Source organism: Dromiciops gliroides, chromosome 1 (genome assembly GCF_019393635.1).
Source record: "Dromiciops gliroides isolate mDroGli1 chromosome 1, mDroGli1.pri, whole genome shotgun sequence".
Classification (NCBI taxonomy): domain Eukaryota; kingdom Metazoa; phylum Chordata; class Mammalia; order Microbiotheria; family Microbiotheriidae; genus Dromiciops; species Dromiciops gliroides.
Window position 1 is genome coordinate 524,047,463 of NC_057861.1, and position 21,297 is coordinate 524,068,759.

A 21,297-nucleotide genomic window follows, 5' to 3' on the forward strand; every position below is an offset into this window, starting at 1 on the left:
AATCCAGTGTTTGCTCCACTTTGTCATGCTGCTTTCCAGTGATTATGTTCTTATTTTAGTCATAGTGGTATTTGGGGTGACATTGTATGGTATTTTGCATTGAACTCCTTTGCCTTCACAACCTCTGAGATCCCCTGCCTATCCATGTGGCCTTTGTTCTGAACTCTCACCTGCACATGCTGAATGTCACATCTGGTCTGTGTACTTGTTCTTTGAAAATGTAAATAGAACTTGAATCCCTCACCAGGCTGTGAGGTTACCTGTGATTTACCAAATCCACTCTTCCTTAGTCCTCATTGGTTTGTTGGTTTTATTAATTTAACTTTCCCAAGAGTCACTTAGAAGGGGAAACAATCCTCTGGATGACAGATAACCAAGAAAATCAAAACTGAAGCAATTTAGTCTTTAACCAGCCCATTTTTTACTATTTTGAAATTTCAGTTTGCATAGGCATCAGTTGGTATACTAATGTGTCTTCTGTGTAGACATGTGTGTGCCCATCTGTAGGCAAAATTTATATACATGCACATGTATACAAATACATCTATTAGGGCAGATGAGTTGCCTCAGTGGATAGTGCTCTGAGCCTGGAATCAGAAAGACCCAAGTTCAAATCTGCCCTCGGACATTTACTAGTTGTGTGACCCTGGGCAAGTCACTTAACCCTGTTTGCCTTGGTGTCCTCATCTGGAAAATGACCTGGAGAAGGAAAAGGCAAAGCACTTAAGCTCTCTCTTAACCTCTCGATGTCTTTAACTATAAAATGAAGATAATAAGAGCACCTACCTCCCAGGGTTGTTGTGAGGATCCAATGAGATCATATTTGTAAAGTGTCTGGCTAAGTCTTCCAAGGGGCAGAGGTAGGAAGGAGGAGAACAGTTCAAGCATGGGAGAGACAGCCTGTGCAAAAGCATCTGTTATGTTTTAGTCAATATTATGGTTGTTTGTGAAGATGTCTTATCTCCCCTAGTCAACCCAACTCAATAAATGCTGAGTTGAACTCAGGTCCTCCTGACTTTAGGGCCAGTGTTCTATCCATGGTACCACCTAGCTGCCCAACAAATATCGGGTGACTACTATATATAAAGATATGTGGCAGGAATACAGAAACAAAAACAAAACAATGTCTGCCTTCAGGAAAATTACATTCTACTGGTGACATGGAACAAATGCAAGGTAATTTGCAGAGGACAGAGCACTAACACCTGAGGGTAGGTTGGAGTAGGAGGAGAGGTTTGTTTTTATTGTTGTTGAGTCATGGCTGACTTTTTTTTTTGCAGGGTAGTGAGGGTTAAGTGACTTGCCCAGGGTCACACGGCTAGTAAGTGTCAAGTGTCTGAGGCCGAATTTGAACTCAGGTCCTCCTGAATCCAAGGCCAGTGTTTTATCCACTGCGCCACCTAGCTGCCCCACTATGGCTGACTCTTTGTCACCCCATTTGGGGTTTTCTTGGCAGAGATAGTAGAGTGGTTTACCATTTCCTTCTCCAGATCATTTTAGATATGAGGAAACTAAGGCAAACAGGGCTAAGTGACTTGCCCAGGGTCACACAGCTACTAAGTGTCTAAGGTTTTCCTATACCCACACCTAGCTCTCTATCCACTGCTCCACCTAACTGCCAAATGAAACCATGTAACCTGGCTGCCGGGATAACCGAAATAATGACCAAGACAAAAATGGCGACTCTTATTCACTGACTCAATTTAAGGTTTTTAGCTATCAGCCAACCTAGAAAACACTGTGTTGGAATATGAAGATCCTAGGTTAGAACAGCATTTTCCACAAAGACCTGAGGTGTTCTATGTAGTGTCTCATGAGAATATTTTAGCACTACTAATACGTTTCCTTCCAAAATATTCAGATTAAATTGTGTACTTAAATAATTAAGGTTTTTCCCCCATCACTATAAATGCCCCTTCTACCAATGTGGATTGACAGCCCCTCCATGCCTTGGTAGACAGGTTCTGGTCTCTCATTCTGGTGAGAAAGCCCGTCATCAGGTCTCATCCTCAAAGCCTTCCCAGTGTGGTAGGACCTGTAAGATCTCTGACTACATCAAAATAGCCTGTTAGGACCCAACATCACTTCCTCAAGGCATCAGAGTAATTCTTTGGTGGAGGGCAAAATTATAAATTACGTGTCATAACTAGGACTAGCCTACCGGAGCTTTACACTGAAATCTAGAGCATTTGCAACCTTTTGCCAGATAGAAATAGGTAAGCTTAGCACTTAATAAACAAGAATTAGTTCAAACAGGAAGCATCCTTTCCTGGTTGCACCCCCAAATTAATTCTCCCTAGACTAGCCTCATAATGTCCCCCCTGCCATCTCAGAAGCAGCAATGAGGAGATACATGAACCTCCCCTCCCAAACATATTTCCTACCATTTGCTGTGGGTATAAAAATTGCCAGCTTTGCTCAGTATATGCTTTAAAAAAATTATGAAATATAACATTGGGAAGGGGCATGAAACTGAGCTGAAATTTCTTCTATTTTGCTCCAAAATGTTTCTGCCTCTCTTTTATCTCAGAATAATTCCATCCCACCCCTGCCCATGCATGGCCTAGAATCAATGAATTCTGTCAACAGATCCTGAGCCCCAAAAGATTGCAATAGCCAAATCAGTTTGGGAATTGCTGTACTACAAGTTTTCTAAGCTAATAGGGCTATTTACAATAGTTCAGTAAGAATTGCTATCGACAGCAAAGATCTAAAAGGAGCAAAAAAACTTAATGGGGCATTACTGAAATCACCATGATGCAGTGCTACATAAGATATGATCTATGGTAATGAAAAATGGAAATGACTTGAAATATTTTGTAGCATTACAGTCATGGAGATAACAAAGAAACGCCTCTCTGGGTTCTCCATTAAGATTTTTTAAAAATCGTTTTAGTGTCATTTTCTCCCCAGTTTGCACTACCCAAAGATGATTTTGGAAATGTAGTCCCTTTTATATTATTAAATTATTTGAACATGTAAAATTACTTTCCACTTAGCACTTTTCAACATGAAGGAATCTAAAATATGTCTTTTAGAAGAGGTTTTTTGTTGTGTGTTTTAAAAAAAAAACTACCCCCTTTCTAATGCATGAGATAACTTTAGTTCTTATTCAGAAGTTCCAACAAGAGACTTTTGGGAATGATGGATTCCAATGGTAGCCTGGGAGTGTGGTGTAATAGACAGAATATTGGATTGGGAGTTAGAAGGCCTCAGATGCTAACTAGCTGTGTGTCCTTAAGCAAGATACTTTAATTCTCTGATTCTCAGCTTCTGGAACTGTGAAATGGGAATATTAACTGTCTGCCCTGACTATCCCATAGGATTATTGTGAGGATAAAGTATGTTAATATACATGAAAATGTGCAATCCTCTTTTTCTCTTCCAACTATGAACATAGAAACACCTGTTTTGTTTAGGGTTTGTGAAATTCAGAATAAAAATAATTGAAATTTTAAACAACAAAAATATGCATGAAAACCATTGAAAATAAAGCATTATATGAATGCAAGATATTATTAAGGAACTAGGAATCAACTAAGAGGCCCCAAACTGGTCAAAGGAAAATAGAATACACACAAATACAAAGGAAGAAAGAAAGAAAGAAAGAAAGAGAGAGAGAGAGAGAGAGAGAGAGAGAGAGAGAGAGAAAGAAAGAAAGAAAGAAAGAAAGAAAGAAAGAAAGAAAGAAAGAAAGAAAGAAAGAAAGAAAGAAAGAAAGAAAGAAAGGAGGGAGGGAGGGAGGGAAGGAAGGAAGGAGGGAAGGAGGGAGGGAGGGAGGGAAGGAAGGAAGGAAGGAAGGAAGGAAGGAAGGAAGGAAGGAAGGAAGGAAGGAAGGAAGGAAGGAAGGAAGGAAGGAAGGAAGGAAGGAAGGAAGGAAGGAAGAGAGAAAGACACAGAGGCAGAGGCAGAGGCAGAGACAGAGAGGGAAAGAGAAATAAAGGAATATATCTGATTCAACAAGGATAAAGGAATGAAGAGGAAGAGTAGATCCCCAGAGCACACACTCACTTTGTCCTTATTTGGCCTCAGTTGAGAAGATGATATAAGAGAAAAAGTTGGAAGGCGTCAGAAACAGAAGCTGATAAAAATAGAAATATGACAGGGAAGAAGAGAACAAGAATGAAAAGTGATAGATCTAGGAAGAGGAGTAGAAAAGAGAAAAGAAGAGGCATCTAGGTGGTGCAGTGGATAAAGCACCAGCCCTGGATTCAGCAGGACCTGAGTTCAAACCTGGCCTCAGACACTTGACACTTACTAGCTGTGTGACCCTGGGCAAGTCACTTAATCCTCATTGCCCTGCAAAACAAAAACTAAATTAAAAAATAAAATAAAGGGAGGGAGGGAGAAGAGGGAAGAATGGAAGGATGTCTTCAGAAAGTAGGAACAGGAAAGATGCCCAAGAAAATTTGGGCGATCTCACTCAGGACCAGGAATTAGAACAACTATTACTATGATATGGGTTGTAACATTCAAACCAGTCAGCCAAGAAAAAAGCCAAGGAAATCTAGGCTGATCCAGGGCAGACGTTCTCAGGTTCCCTGACCTTTTACACTCAGGAAGGCCGTTTGCATGGGCCCTGGTTTGGTGCATGTTCAAAGTGAAGACTTGGTCTTTATGTATTTATGACTACCCCCTTTCACATATGTGTTCTTTTGTCCACAGAGTAATGATGTTCGGATAATTCTTGGCCAGTTTGATCAGAATATGGCAGCAAAAGTATTCTGTTGTGTAAGTAAATTGTCATTTAATTTGTAGTTTGGGGAAATTAACAAAACTTTTATGTGTCAGCTGAAGGGCATGAGCCCTGCTCTGGCTCTGGATCACAATCAAATTGACAGAAATTTTGGATTACTCAAGAAGAAAAAGCATTAGTACAAGGGCAACATTCTTAGAGTATTTTATTAGATAGTTAAATCTCCCAAAGTAGACAGAACCAAGTACCAGATTATCATAATCATGGGGACCCATGTTTGCATTAATCAACCCCAACTATTAGAAGATTCCTCTTTAGTATGAATTTGCATCCAACCCTCTAATACAAAGCTTGAGTCATCATGATTTTCCTCAGTCAAGATGGAAACCAGCTATTCAATACCATTTCTTTAGAAATAATCTTTCAAGTACCTACATGTTATCATTAGGCCAACCCCCCTCCCCTACCTCCTATTATCCATGATTTTTAAAAATTCAAGCTTCTTTCATTTCTTTTTCTGCTACCTTGTATATCATTAGACACACAGTAGGTATTAAAACTACTATTATCGACTCGTGAATTCATTTTTTAAATTCTTTAAGCATTTTTGCTGTTCTCTTCTGGACTTTCCCTATTCTCCATATCTATCCACATTAACCTAGAGGTCAGTACCATACTCTCACAAGAGCCTGAAAAGGGCAGAACAGGTAATCAGAAGGGGGAATTGACTTGGGGAAATGGCAGATTGGGGGAGGGGGGAAAGAATGGGGAAAAGAATGTTTCATCATCATAATTTCACAACATCTACTCAAATAAAGTTATCACCTTGTTGCATAAAACAAAAGTAAAACCTTCTGAATAGTAGCCTCATGCTGAGTAATAGACTTTCTACAGTTTCCTGTAAAAGAAAGGGAAAATAAGTCCCCAGCCATCTCCCATGAAAAGTGTTGAGTAAAACTTAGTATACAAATTTAGTAAGTTTTCCTTGTTGAGGAAAACAGTATATAAACTAGTATATGAGCTCAGTCTTCTTCAGAATTATTATCAGATCAGACGCTCCATAGCATAATCAAAGCTTTAGCATAGCTCATAAGAAATAGAACATTTGGGCAGGAAAATTGCTAACCTGAGCAAGAGGGCTTCATAATGTTATTTCACTCTTCATTATTTCATCATGGGGGATAGGGAGGGGTAACTGGAGACTTTGAAGGATAATAGCTGTGATATGGAGGGGAGAGTTATAAGTGGAAAGGAACTCACTATAGAGAATGTAATGAGGGGAAGGGAATTGGGTTTTTAGTTTATATATTAATGTTCAGAGTAGAATAATCATTCAAAAGTACACAGTTTCAAAGGAAATGGATCTAATGGAATGCAAGAGTATACTTTGAAAAGTAATATATGGAAATCAATAAACCTGAAGTTAGATAAAGAATATATAACATTTGGGTATGGAGAAAAGAAGAAATAGAAGTGGTATTATTTTAGCTATAATACAACTGACCACCCAAAAAGTTAGAATCTATGGCCAATACTTTCCTAAAACCTGCAATAACCAACATGTACAGAAGCATACTTGCTGACCTTGATAAAGGCATGCTTGTTAAATGTGCATTTAACACAAAGCTAGGTAAGATAACTTTTTATGTTTTATAACAGGATAAAAATTTTTTAAATCTTAAAACTAGAATAATGAAGCAAATCTATAAGATGAAACTGAATGAGGACAAAATGTAAAGTTCTTTTTTTTTTACTCAAAAATTAATTGTGTGTATATATATATATGTATATATATATATATATATATGGAAGAATTCATTTAAAAGTAGATCATTTTAAAAGACCAGGGTGTTTTAACTGACCACAAATACAATAAAAATTGGAACTGGAATATGAATACTGAAAAAGTTAATGAAATGTCAAGCTGAATTATTAGAAGTATGGCATCCAGAAGAAGAGAGATAAGACACCCCATGACTTTATTGATCAAACTCTATTTTGAAAATTTTGCTCTGTCCTGGGCACCACACTTCAAGAACAACATTAGCTGACTCCTTATCTGAGAGCTTTCTATCTCAGGGGAGTAAAGTGGGCCACAGACCACAATATTCCCAAACAGGGTCAGAATAAGACTAAAATGTAAATGGGAGAAAATGTAACAAAATAAATGAAAATACAATAGAACATAAATAATGTTTATATGTGGTTTTCTAAGTCACAGTGTAGCCCCCAGGGACCTTATATATGGTTCTATTTGAGTTTGCCCTATATCAATGAAATCACAGATCTGGTCCCCATCTCTATCCCTATTCCCCCCAAAACTACACTGTTTCAGTGTGACATGAAATATATTGAAGTCAAGAAAGTAAATCTCATGCCCTCAAACCCTGACATCTCAAACATTCTCCAGATCACCAGAGCTCTGAGATAGCATTGAGACTGGTGATTCCAAAGCCCTGAGACTGGTCTGATCAAGAGCACTGAATACAGGCAGCAAAGACAAGAAGAGTCTAGGAAAACCCTGACATGAATCCAATAAATCTATGAACACTTAAAGAAAAAGTGGCACTTGTTAAGTTAGCTGATGACATCCAATTTATTTTCCTAGTGAAAATATTGTCATTTTAGAAGGATTTTGATCTTATTTCCCTGTAAGATATGGGACTAGATGACTATTCAGATCTCCCTTGAGAATTCATGATTCTAATATCTCACCTTGAACAAAAATATCACTATGCTATGTACCATAAAAGTCTTACTTTTCCACAATGGTGTCAGTGTTATTTAAGCAATTTATGGGTTAAATGTTGACTTTTAGTAAACTGTCCTTGACATCTACATAAGTCCAAGCTACCCAGTGTGTTGACCTGGAAATGAGTGTTATGACCACAGATTTACAAGACTTTTAAAAAGAACAAACCGGGGCAGCTAGGTGGCGCAGTGGATAGAGCACCAGCCCTGGAGTCAGGAGTACCTGAGTTCAAATCTGGCCTCAGACACTTGATACTTACTAGCTGTGTAACCCTGGGCAAGTCACTTAACCCCAATTGCCTCACTAAAAAAAAAAAAGAAAAGAAAAGAAATAGAGTAGAGATCTTCTTAATCTTGAACAAGCTTTTTTTTGTTGTTGTTCTACTTTTCTGGGTTCTAGAAGAAAGAAAATCTTTGAAAAGAAAACTGTGAAATAGAATAAGGAATTAATTTAAAATCAAGCTACTGAAAAGGGCCCTCACAGAAATGGTCCCATAGATTGAAGTACTTATAGACCATTTCTGTTTGTGAGGTTGTGGCAGAGGGAAGCAACTGGTAAATGAAAAAACCTACCACTAAGTGTTTTTGTCACCAGACTCATCCAAAGGCCAAAAGACCAATGTATACAATATGGAAAGATTTGATACTAAGATAAAAGAGTCAAGATGAGTTTATGGAAACCTTCAACTCAAGTTGGAACAGAAAACCCAGATTAAATGAGTAGGTTATTGATACTACTAAAGAATTTAGTGAGAGAGGTATTAAATTGTACCTATATTTATTTCTTTAGCTTTTGCTCTCATCATTAGCTTTATATAATGATTAATAATACCAATTAATGTTTATGTCTAGGAAGTTTAATAAAGGGTTACATTATTGCTTAATTAGGTGAAAAAACATGCAAATGTCTCTTTCAATTAACCCTCACTGTGTAATTGAAATTATCTATTTTACACCCCATAGTGCCCTCTATCTCTCGTTTATTCATAAATCGTTCACCTATCCATAAGTGTAATAGGTGACATGTTCCATGTTCTTCAGATTTTCTTGTAATAACTCTCTTTATATTTAGATCATTATCCATTTTGACCTTATCCTGATAAATGATATAACTTCTGCCAGTGTGCTTCCCAGTTTTCCCAATAATGTTTACCAAATAAAAAATTCTTATCCCAAAAAAACTTGTCTTTACACTTGTCAAACACAAGGTGACTATAGTCATTTAGTGCTGTAAATTGTATGTCTACTCTATGGAAAGGGTACTGTTGCAAACTAATAATATCTGATAATTGTGTGATGCTCTGAGGTTTTCAAAGCTCTTTACCTACATTATATTATTCACTATTCATCATAGCAGGTCACTGGGCTACTTAGGGAATGTACAGCCTCAAGATATAGTGAGTTTCACTGAGGGTGTTCGAGCAGAGACTATAAGACAGTTAAGCAGAGATGTAACAGAGGAGACTGGACTAGATTGGACCAGTTAAGTTCTACAGTTCCTTCTAATTCTGAGCTTCTTCTCTTTAAAATCCCTGAGCTCAGGGATTGAGTTGGCCTCAACTTCTCAAGCAGCAACCTTTTGCCCCAGTATCCAATAGCCTTCTCAGTTTTCTTTCCATGCCAGAAGGGTCCTGTCCCTTTCCAATCCCCACCAATAGCTTTCTAGATGTTCTGAGACCACAAGAACATAGTGAAACCCTGTTGCTTCCCAGGAAAGTAAAACCCTATCCATTCTAATTTCCCAAATACAGTGCTAGAGAGTTCTCCTCTTTGTCTCCCAGAGCTGAATGGGGGGAGGGGGGATAGCTAGGTGGCACAGTGGATAAAGCACCTGGATTCAGGAGGACCTGAGTTCAAATCTGACCTCAGACACTTGACATGCACTAGATGTGTGACCCTGAGCAAGTCACTTAACCCTCATTGCCCAGCAAAAATCAAAACAAAACAAAAACCAACCATAGAACTGAATGGAAGAGTGGATTATGCATTTAAGTGGTGCACTAACTAGAACACTGAGTCTGGAATCAAGAAGCCTTGAGTTCAAACTTGGTTGGTTACACAACCCAGGACAAGTCACTTAACTTTTGCCTGACTTAGTTTTCTCAATTGTAAAATAGGGATAATTACCTACCTCCCTGATTTGTTTTGAGGATAAAATGACATATATTTGTAAAGTTTCTGGCATACAATAGGCACTTAATAAATCCTTGTGTCCTTCTTTCCCCATCTAACAACCTATTTTACTCACTGCATTCAATGGATTTACAAATGAGCCACCCCATCTAACATATATCTTTAGACTTATTAAGGCACAAGTAGGACTTAAAGTTATGGGACCAACGTATAATAAAATAGAAAAGTGAAGAGGACTCAATTCATCACCCTATGATTATTTTCCAGGTAACTTTTGAAGCCAATGTTCTTGTCCTTAGATGAGAGGGCACTGATGCTATTCTTTTGATCTAAACCTTCCAGTTATGTTGGTCTCCTTTTCTCCATGCTTGCTAATGGCACGCATCAGCAGTGGCCTCAATACTTTGTTTTTATCCAGGGTGCTCATCATGAGAGACAGAGCTCAAATCTCATTGATGTTTTTCTCTTGTGGTATCCAAGGCCTTAGGATTCTGAGATTTGCTTTTCATCCTAGGCCTCTGCTTGAGATGGAGACTTTGCCATCAAAATCACATAATCAAAAGCCATGCTTCCCTAACAATGGGTATCCAAATGGTAAGTAACATGGAGAGATGGTCCAACTTCAGCCAATCTGAGGCAAATGGCTATTTATAGCTCAATGGCTAAAATTGCCCATGATGTAAAGCAAACAAGTTCTCATTTTTCATTTTCCGTCTATATTCAGTAATCAGTCATATACCCTGTAGTTATTAAGGGTCCTATTTTTTAAAAACTTTTACTTTCATTCCTCAAATTTTCCTTCTCCCTCACAAAAGTAAGTGGTTCGCCTGGTGGTGCTAGAAAGAAAATTAATGAATGCCTAAATCCCTGCAGCCAACAAGCTCCCACTGTTTCACAGAATTTAAAAATTTTATCTGCTACAAAACATGTTTTTCAAATAATAAACATGAAGGCTGAAAATATATTCCTAGCTTACAGATAGAAAAAAATGAGACTCATTTTCATTAATCAGGCAATGAGAGTTAGCTGGAGGTCACTCATCCAACAACACCCCCAGGAAGCTAAGGATTAGGAAAGGACAAAAGCCATCTAAGCAGCCAAAATAGCTGTCACAAAGCCCATGCATTTTACTGATAAAAGAGTCCTAGAGTCCTTCACTAAAAAACTATTTACATTTGTTTTATAATCAACTCTAACAGACTTAATGGTGGAGTTTTCCAGTTTACAGCAGACTAAAAGCAATTCACTAGTTTTGAGGAGAGGAAGGCTGCTACTGCTATAAACAGTTATAATGATAGCAGTAAGAAGTGACATCCTACAATATGATAGAAAGGAAAGAGGAAGAAAAATCATAAAAAGCAGATTGAAAATTTTTAAATGCCACAAGTCTAGGGGCATTCAATGCCTGCACAAAAAGCCCTATGAACCTCAACAGTCTCTCCCAGGGCAGCACTACAGTGCTGACGTTTTTAAGATAACTCCAAATCATCCAGAAAAGCTTATATTCAGCATATTCTGTTTCAAAAACAGGGATATGTATAATACTTTTTAGAAAAACCTCCATAGTTATAAAGATAATAAATTTTTGCTTAAAAAGTAATTTTTAACCAAAAAATGGCATTTGTGGAATAAACATTCAACCATCAGGAAGATTCAGCCAAAAGGGCATATGTGCCCAAGAATTCTGGGTAGCCAAGGTAATTAAAGTTTAACTTCAACCCAGGAAGGAAGGAAGAAAAGAACCTCTGACCTGGAAAAGCATGTTTTGATATGGTCACTATGCTATCTCCTACTTTTTTCTCAACTGTGCTGAGGAGAAAAGCACTCAAGGGCTGGAACACAGACGCCAAATACTGTCTTTTGGAGGTGCTGAAAGCAAATTGAACCCTGGTGCAAAAAAAAAAAAAAATCAGAGAGGCCCATTAGAGTAGGAAACCTACAGACTCAGAAGTGCTAAAAAAGCACTTAACACTTTCTCTCTGATAAGGTAGTTAAATTAAGAACTAAAACAAAGTGGGCAAAGCAGACAGATGAGACAGAAACTAGATCCAGGGTTATGGCCTGGTCTATTTTGAACTCTCCAATGTGAAAATGAAACTCCAATATTTCTCTTTCTGTGAAAAGCCAGAGTTAGGTTAAACCATTAAGTTGGTGTGAGAGAGGGCCTAAAGGAAGAAACACAATATCTGAAATCAATTCTTGCCTCTTCAACCTCTATGGGCAAGTCCCTTAATCTTTCTGGCCCTGGGTTTCCCAATCTGTGGGATGAGAATGTGGGATAGGACTGACTGATCACTAAGATTCCCTTCTAGTTCTAAATTCAATGAGCCATGACCTTGTGATGAGATGTTTGTGTTTGTTCAAGTCTTGTTAATAATTTTATCTGTCCTTTGATTCATTATGCAAACTTTGGGAATTGGACTTTCTTAAATCTTTATACTTTTACTGAAATTTCTTCCTCTGCAAAATGAGTGAGTAGGATGAGATGATGGCTGAGGTCTCTTCCAGTTCTAAAAGTCTATGATTCTGTTTTTTAATGAGCATAGTTTGTATAAATATAAATATAGCTGGGATTTGTTTCATTTTCAATCGTGTCCAACTCTCCATGACCCCATTTGGGGTTTTCTTGGCAGATATACTGGAGTGGTTTTCCATTTCTTTCTGCAGTTCATTTTATAAATGAGGAAACTGAGGCAAACAAGGTAAAGTGACATGCTCAGGGTCACATAGCTAGTGTCTGAGGCCAGATTTTAACTCGGGTGTTCCTTGCTCCTGGCCTAGCACTCAATGTGCCACTTAGCTGCCCTACCCCTGCTTTCATGAAGCTCAAAATCAAAGAAATTTACTAAAGTATACTTCACAAGAACTATACTTGTGAAATGGACTGTTTGAACCCAAGTATAGAACTTTATGTTTGACCCCATTATATTTCATCTTATTTAATTCAACTATTCTACACTGTTGCAACCTTTTTGAATTCTATTCTTTCACCTAACACATTGGCTATTTCTCCAATCTTCATTTCATCTACAGATTTAACAAGCGTGCCCTCTATGCCTTCCCCTATGTCATAGATAAAAATGTTGAGCAACACAAGAGAGATCCCTGGGGCATTCCACTCAAGACACCTCTTCAATTTTGTGAGGAAATCATGAAGGTCTACTCTCTGGGGCTGGTCATTCAATCAGTTCCAAATCTACCTAAATATACTATTAACTAGCCTATATCTTTCTACCATATCCTACTATTTATCTCTCCTCCCTAGAGCTGGTCATTCAATCAGTTTCAAATCTACCTAATCTTACTGTTATCTAGCCTGTATCTTTCTATCTTATCCAGCTACTCTTTGGATCTGATCCTTCAATAAGTTTCAAATCCACCTAACCATACTATTATCTAACCTATATCTCTACACTGTGCCCTGCTACTTACTATCTAATTCTAGTAATTCAATCAGTTTTGAGTCCACCTGACTGCTCTTATTAAACTATATCTCTCCATCTTTTCCCCAACTATAACATGAAAGACATTGTCACATGCATTACTGAAATCTAAGTATACTATGCAGCATTCCCTTCATCTACCAAGCTGGTTACCATGTCAAAAAGGAGGGAAAAAAGGTTAGTCTGGCATGACCTGCTCTTTATAAAGTCAGGCTGGCCTTAGTAATCACTACTTTCCCTCCTAAGTGCTCACAAAACATTTCCTGAATAATGTGTTCAAGAATTTTGCCAGGAATAGAAATCTAACTTGGCGGTCAATAGTTTTCTGGCTTCTCATTTTTTAAAAGAGGGAAAACACATGTTCTTCTCTAGTCCCATTCTCTAAGATCTTCCAAAGATCACCAACAATAGCACAGCAATTACATCTACCAGTTGTTTCAGGATTCTGGGATATAATTAGTCCAGTCCTAGTGACTTGAACTTGTTGAGAGCAGCTAGATTTTTGACAATAATCTGCTTGCTCATTTTGGAGTTTTAGCCACTGCTAACCATCTTTGTTCTCTCCTTCCCAATGCCCAAGATTTCCCTCCCCCAGACCATTCAGACCAGAACACAGCAGGCTCTCAGCTTTTCCCCTTCCCTTCTTCCCTGAAGCAAGTACCTACAGTCCCAAGGAATTGTTTCTTGATGCTAATAGGAAAACTGGGAGGGACTAAAAAGATTCTCCTTCCTCATTTTCTGGGCAAAGAAAAAAAAAAAGTCATGCATAACTCATAAATAATGGATCTTTGGGCACACAAAGGACTGGAGAAAGATTCACTAAAATATATATTTCAGAGGAAAACCAGACCCAGGGCATTCTAAATATTAAGTCACAGAAGATGAGACTCTGGGGCAAAGTGCAGGGAAGGATTGATGAGATGGGCTGAATACTGCCACAAGAAAGCAAGCCTGGACTGTGGGATGAAGCATTTGCCCTCCTTCCTATCTCTAGCCACCCTTATACTTACTAGTTGTAGTAGGAACTGAGGAGCAGAGATTTTGTCATCCCAGGAAGTCGAGGAAGGGAAGGGAAGAAGAAAATCTTTTTTTTTTAAGTGAGGCAATTGGGGTTAAGTGACTTGCCCAGGGTCACACAGCTAGTAAGTGTTAAGTGTCTGAGGCCAGATTTGAACTCAGGTACTCCTGACTCCAGGGCCGGTAAGTCTATCCACTGCACCACCTAGCTGCCCCCAAGAAAATCTTAAGAAGAAAAGAAAAGAGCGAGGGATGAAGGAAGGGAGAATGTGGTCTTGGGCTATTGCCCTGGAACAGCCAGGAAATTAGCAGTTGCCTTTCACTTGTCAGTGATATATGTAAATGAGGGGTTATCTGTGTCCATATATTCGTACAGTTTTTTATAAGATGGAATGTTAGCTGGGATAAATTGGAGCCAGCTCACGCCAGGTCTTGTTAAACTGTTAAATTTTCAGTATGAGCATTTACACCTCAGAAATCAGCAAATGCTACAAATCAAGACTTGATTAATTGTATTGTTGATTTCTAGGCTTAATAAAGTGATGGAGAAAATGTTAGTAATGCAAGTTAAACTTAAAGTGTGCCATACTTATTTTTTTTTTTTGCTGACTACTTGTTAAGCATTTGCCAGCACACCCTGAAGTGTGAGTGTGTGTGTGTGTGTGTGTGTGTGTGTGTGTGTGGAGTGAGAGAGAGAGAGAGAGAGTAGAAGTGTGTATATTCGTGTATATGTGCATGTATAGAAGCAGCAGGGCATAATCAATTCCCAGGTGAATAATTAATTCTTCAGCTATTAAAAATTGGATTTCAAATTAGACATTCTGTTTTAGATCCAATATGGATCTGGTAAGGTAGGGAAAATTTGTTTGCATCACTAAGAAAAAGATTGAATGTTTACATCTGAAATCTATTTTTAATTTATGGAATAAAACACGCATTTCTATAACAGTATAATTTTTTTAAAAGATGATTGCACATGAAACTGCAAATCTACCATGTACAACTTGCTATTATCTTTCTTTCTTTCTATCTTTTTTTTGGTGAGGCAATTGGTTAAGTGACTTGCCCAGGGTCATATAGCTAGTAAGTGTCAAGTGTTTGAGGTCAGATTTGAACTCAGGTCCTCCTGAATCCAAGGCCAGTGCTTTAACCACTGCATCACCTAGCTGTCCCTATTCCTTTCAAATATACAACAAGGTTTTCATGTAAATTTCTTTGTTTTTCTTTCCCCCACCCCCATCCTAGAGATGGCCGCCATTAGACATAAATAGGTATATTGGTAAAATTTTTCTATACATACTTGTATTTATCAGTTCTTTCTCTGGATGCAGATAACATCTTTCTTCATATGTCCTTTATAGTAATTTGGGGTATTTATAATAGTCAAAATAACCTATTTGTTCAAAATAATTCTTAAAACAATATTGCTGATACAACATACAATGTTCTCTTGGTTCTGCTCATTTCATTCTTCATTATTTCAGGCAAGTCTTTCCATGTTTTTCTAAGATCATTGAGCTCATCATTTCTTATAGCACAGTAGCATTCCATCACAATCATATTCCAAAACTTGTTCAGCCATTCCCCAATTGATGAGCATCCCTGCAATTTCCTGCAATATTTTAAAGTGTAATTGTTTTTCTTGTGTAATAAAAAAATTCAAAATAATAAAGTGGAAAAATTAAAAGGAAATAGGAAATTATGTTAGCAAAGTATCTGGGTGGTTTTCCTCTAAAGAGTGGGACGCCAATATGAGTTGTGTAGAAAATAATGCAAAATGTTTCTTTTGACCAGTGGAATGTCCAATGATCTTTTGACTTTTAAAACTATTTGGTTTGTAGGCATATCATGAAAACATGTTTGGCAGCAAGTATCAGTGGATCATTCCTGGCTGGTATGAGCCCTCCTGGTGGGAACTGGCACATTCCGAAGGCAATCCATCACCCTGCCTCAGCAAAAATCTTCTGGCAGCCATGGAGGGTTATATTGGAGTGGATTTTGAACCCCTCAGTTCAAAAGAGATCAAGACCATTTCAGGGAAGGTTGGTATCTTTGTCATTCCAAATTTGAGCTGCTGAACATCTTTTTTCTTGTTCTTAAATGTTGTCACACAAATTGATGTGAGGACACTAACTGTTGAAGTGGAATTATTGATTCCATTGTTACTCAGAAGTATGTTTGGTGTTCATCTACTTAGCATTCATGAAATATTTTTGAGACCAACTAAAAGGTTTTGTAACCATATTTGTAGCCCTGAAAGTTTTTGATTCAGTGGGCCTTCATCCACTAGACTCTGTAGAACCTAGGAAATCAATGTGAGGGTGTAGGCTATAAACTTGAGGCAAATGCTCTCTTGAGAAAATTTAGATTTCTAGAGAACACAAAGGCCAGTTCTTGAGATTTAAATCCCCCTTCTCCCTAAAAGGAAGGAAACCAGAGGAAAACAATGCCTGTGGAATGAAAGAAAAGTTTTATTAAGCAGGGAAGAAAAAAATTAACATGTGTATGGGTACTATCCAGCCTATACTGAATAGGATGCTAGATGAGGGATGAGGAGAGTTTGTATACATTCTAAACAAAGGAAGGTAAAGAATTTGGGGGGAAAGGTGGGCTTAGAAAGGAATGAGCCAATGGGACCCATTCCCCAAAGGAGGGGAAGTGAGGAATTCCAGGTGTCCAGGATGTGGCCTTTGATACACAAATCAGAAGGCATCCTTGGTGATATAGTTCATAGTTCAAGGCTTGATAAGAGATGTCTTGAGAAGAGGATATTTCCAAAAACAGAATAATTCTGAAAGCCCCATAACCAAAATTAGGGGAGTCATTAAAGATAAGGTTATCTCCAAAAAGACCATAAACACGATATATCTATAATCTCACAACCTGCAGTCAGGTAAGTCTTTGAAGACAGGGATGTCTCTTAAAAGTCCATAAACCACCAAATGGCTCAGGGTCTTAATATGAGCTTAATTGGCTTCAGAACTGCTGATTTTCTGCATGTTCAACTAGGTTTGCTCTTGTTTACCACAAAGGATTGTTGGTATGTCAACCAATGCAACCAGTCCTCATGGAATTCTCCTGGTTACCAGAATAACTGAGGGGCTTAAGGAAATCAAGGTATCCATTTTCACAAGGCATAGCTCATAGAATGTCAATAGTCAATCAACATTTATTAAGTACCTACCATGTGCTCGGCAGCATTATGCTAATAATGTCCTTATTTGGTTTTACAACATGACAGTTTTAGAGGAAACAGGGTCACCAGGGGTCATATTAGATCCATAGGAAAATTGCAGGGCAGAGTAGAGGCAGAGACACCTTTGGGACATATTAAAGCCACCTTAATGTGGAGATACCTGGTAAGGAACTGGGCAGATACCAGGCAGGGAACTGGGTTAGGAGACTTTCAAAACATTGACCTGGGGCAGCTAGATGGTGCAGTGGATAGAGTACTGGCCCTGGAGTCAGGAGTACCTGAGTTCAAATCCGGCCTCAGACACTTAATACTGTGTGACCTGGGCAAGTCACTTAACCCCAGTTGCCTCACTAAAAAAACACAAAAACAAAAAAAAACAAAAAAAAAACCACAAAAACATTGACCTAACATTGTTTCTGTTATAGGGAAAAGGGTGGGGGGGATAGGGGTTGGGGTTTGGGGTCAATGAGATAAGGGGGAAGAGGGAAGGAGACAGGTTGGAGGGAATCACTGTAGTAGAAAATGTTTATAACATCTTAATGATATTACTGCAAAATGACTATAAGTTGTTAGTATTACATTAGATGGAGTAAATCTGTGTGTCCCCTAAACATCTGAAACTCAACATATCCAACTCAAAACTCACCTTCCCCCAAAACCCACTCATCCTTCAAACTTTCGTTTTACTGTCAAGGACATCACCATCCATCCAATTATCCAGGTTATCATCTTCAGTGTCACTCTCAACTCCACACTCTCATATATGTGTGTGTGTGTGTGTGTGTGTGTATGTATATATATATGTATATGTATGTATATGTGTGTATATGTATACACACATATACACACACATATATACGTTCAAAGTAAAGCCAGCCTGATATAAGGGGAAAGGGTCTGACTTTGGAGTCAGAAGAACTGGTTCAAAGTCCTTGTTCTATCATTTATTACCTAGTTATCCTTGGTTGAATCATTTACCTTGTTAAGTCTCAGGTTCTTCATCTGTAAACGGAAGAGTCTGAACTAAATGGCCCCTAAATTCTCTTTCAGCTCTAAATAGTTGATTCTGAGAGAGACACAGACAGAGACAGAGAGATGATTATACAGAGGACATTGCTCCTTCAGAAAAAAAGTTGAAAAAAATAAAATAAATAAAAAGTTGAATTCTCTAGTTTACTGTGAACTTTTTGGGCTTCCTAACTACCACCAGAGACTTATGCATAGTAGATAGAGAACTGGCTTCAGAGGGAGGAAGACCTGGGTTCAAGTCCCAGCTCTGACATATACATACTGGCTGTGTGACCTTGGATAAGTCATTTAACTTGTCTCAGTGCTCTGGGCCCATGGTATTAAACTCGAATAGAAATGGGAGCCACTAAACCATATCAGTTTATATGATGGCATCATATTGACTTAGAAAACCACATATTGACATTATCTGTATTCTATTGTATTTTTATTTTGTTAAATATTTCCCAATTAATTGGGGGAGGGGGCAATGAGGGTTCAGTGACTTGCCCAGGATCACACAGCTAGTGTTAAGTGTTTGAGGTCGGATTTGAACCCAGGTCCTCCTGAATCCAGGGCCAGTGCTTTATCCACTGCGCCTCCAATTACATTTTAATCTGGAGGCTCAGGTGTATTACAGGCATCATGCAACCTACTGGACACATGTTTGACATCTCTAAGAGTATAAATCCCAGAGAGTATGCCAGTCTTGATTGTTAGCAGTTTCAGCTGACGAAATATTTCTCCCTACATTCAAATATTGCATCATGCATTTATTAGCTGTGTGACTCGGGGCAAGGCACTCTCAGCTTCCGTTTCCTCATCAGTAAAATGAGGGGATTGGATTCTGTCCCTAAGGACCTTTCCATCTCAAAATGAGTAATGAGCTTTCAACCACCAGGCTCTATGGAACCTAGGAAACCAGTGTGGGGATGTGGGCATAGCTCACATAATGTCAATAGTCATTAAACATTTATTAAACAGGGCAGCTAGGTGGGGCAGTGGATAAAGCACCAGCCCTGGATTCAGGAGGACCTGAGTTCAAATCTGACCCCAGACCCTTGACACTTACTAGCTATGTGACCCTGGGCAAGTCACTTAACCCTGATTGGCCCACAAAAAAACAAAAAAACATTTATTAAACACCTACTATGTACCAGGCAATGTGCTGATAAAGCCCTTCATTGGTTCCACATTTCTGTAAAATGAGGGGGTTGGACTTGGTGGTCTCAAAGGTCCCTTCCCCCTCTAAATCTATGTGCTTATTCCTTGGGTTCAGATCCCATCTCTGCCACTTTCTGAGTTTGTGACCTTGGGTTCAGTTTCTTTATCTGAAGAATGAGGGGGTTTCCTTATACCAGGAGCTTCTTAAACTTTCTCCACTTGAGGCCCCTTTTTGCCCAAGAAATTTTTACAAAATAGCTTTTACTGTTGCCAAATTTTTCACCACCCCCACATCCAGTTACATAACCCCCATGGGGTCACAACCCACAGTTTAAGAAGCTTTTCCCTATACAAATTAAATCACAGGTCCAAGCCCTATTCCTTCTTCTTGCTGTTGTTGTTTATTCATTTCAGTCATGTCTGACTCTTCTTGACCCCATTTGGGGTTTTCTCGACAGAGATCCTGGAGTGGTTTGCCATTTCTTTCTCCAGCTCATTTTACACATGAGGAAATTAAGGTAAACAGAGTGAAGTGACTTGCCCAGCGTCACCCAGCTAGTAAATTTCTGAGGTCGGATTTGGACTCAAGAAGAGGAGTCTTTCTGACTCTAGGCCTAGGGCTCTACCTATGGTAACTATCATCAAATGCTTAGTTTCCCCTTTCAGTACGGGTGTGGAGTTATAATATTAGCACAATAATTCCTCTGCCCTGCCTCTAATCCACTGTGCTCACAACTAGGACCCTTTCATGAATGGGGAAACTCAAGGTCTATGTTCCCCTTCCCTTAGCCCTTGGGGATGTCCCAGAATTACAGAAGGGTAGTGATAATTCTGCTCATCTTAGCCCCTCAAAAATCCTTCTGTTACAAGATAACCACACTCTGTGTCCAGGCTCCATGAGGGTGGGGGCAAAGCTCAAGGTGGCAGAGACCTCATTGGACATTTGCTCCGAGCATTTGCTGTCTCTTTCACCAATCAATAAGCATTTAGTAAGAACTTAATATGTTCCAGGCCAAGCCGGGGTGCAGCTAGGCAATCCCAGAGTATCTGTAGCTGTTTACACCAAGCCCTGTATTTTCACACTTCTTTCTTGCCCTTTCATTGAAATACCAAAGTAATTTGGGATGGGGAGAGAGAGAGAGAGAGAGAGAGAGAGAGAGAGAAGAGACAGAGGAGAGATGCAGAGGAGAGACAGAGACAGAGACAGAAAGAAAGAGAGAGAGAAGGAGGAGGAAGGGAAGGAGAGGGAGGGAGGGGGAGATGAGAGAGAGAGAAAGAGAGAGAGAGAGAGAGAGAGAGAGAGGTGGGGAGGGAGAGAGCACACACATGAAAGCAAGTGGCCTAAAAGACTTCTAGCTAATGTATCCATGTATGTACCATTATTTAGTCACAATAGCTGGCATTTATATAGTGTTTTATGGTATATAAAGAGCTTTAACAAATACCTCATTTTATCCTCAAAACCACCCTGAGAGGGAGGTGCTATGTTTATCCCCATTTTACAGATGAGGAAACTGAGGCTAAGGGCAGTTAAGTGACTTGCCCAGGGTCACACAGCTAGTGTCTCAGGTTGGGTTCGAACCCAAGCATTCCTGAATCCAAGATCGGCACTCTATCCACTGTGCCGTCCAACTCTGCCCTGGTCTGCCCGACCTCAGCAGTATCTCTCATAAAACAGCTACTGTTAAATTGCCCTACAGACCCAAGGGCCTGTATTCACTGGTTTATCATCATGTTCTAGTACATTGTTGTCACAGTAAAATACCACCCAGTAATGACAGAATGAGTCCACTGACAGAACAATTAACTTGTAATTAATTGATTGATTGATTGCTACCTCCAAGGTGGTTTCTTCCTGACTCTCTCTCTCTCTCTCTCTCTCTCTCTCT

General features: G+C 38.9%; 1 protein-coding gene across 2 annotated transcripts in view; it reads left to right on the plus strand.

The window, feature by feature from the left end:
• The window catches only part of GABBR2 (gamma-aminobutyric acid type B receptor subunit 2), an 866,539-nt gene that overhangs the window by 529,535 nt on the left and 315,707 nt on the right, over positions 1 to 21,297 (plus strand). For both annotated transcript variants that reach the window (XM_043976613.1, XM_043976612.1), the window contains exons 5-6: positions 4,666 to 4,731; positions 15,882 to 16,082. In XM_043976613.1, coding sequence (XP_043832548.1) covers positions 4,666 to 4,731; positions 15,882 to 16,082 — 267 coding nt within the window. The remainder of the gene's footprint in view (positions 1 to 4,665; positions 4,732 to 15,881; positions 16,083 to 21,297) is intronic.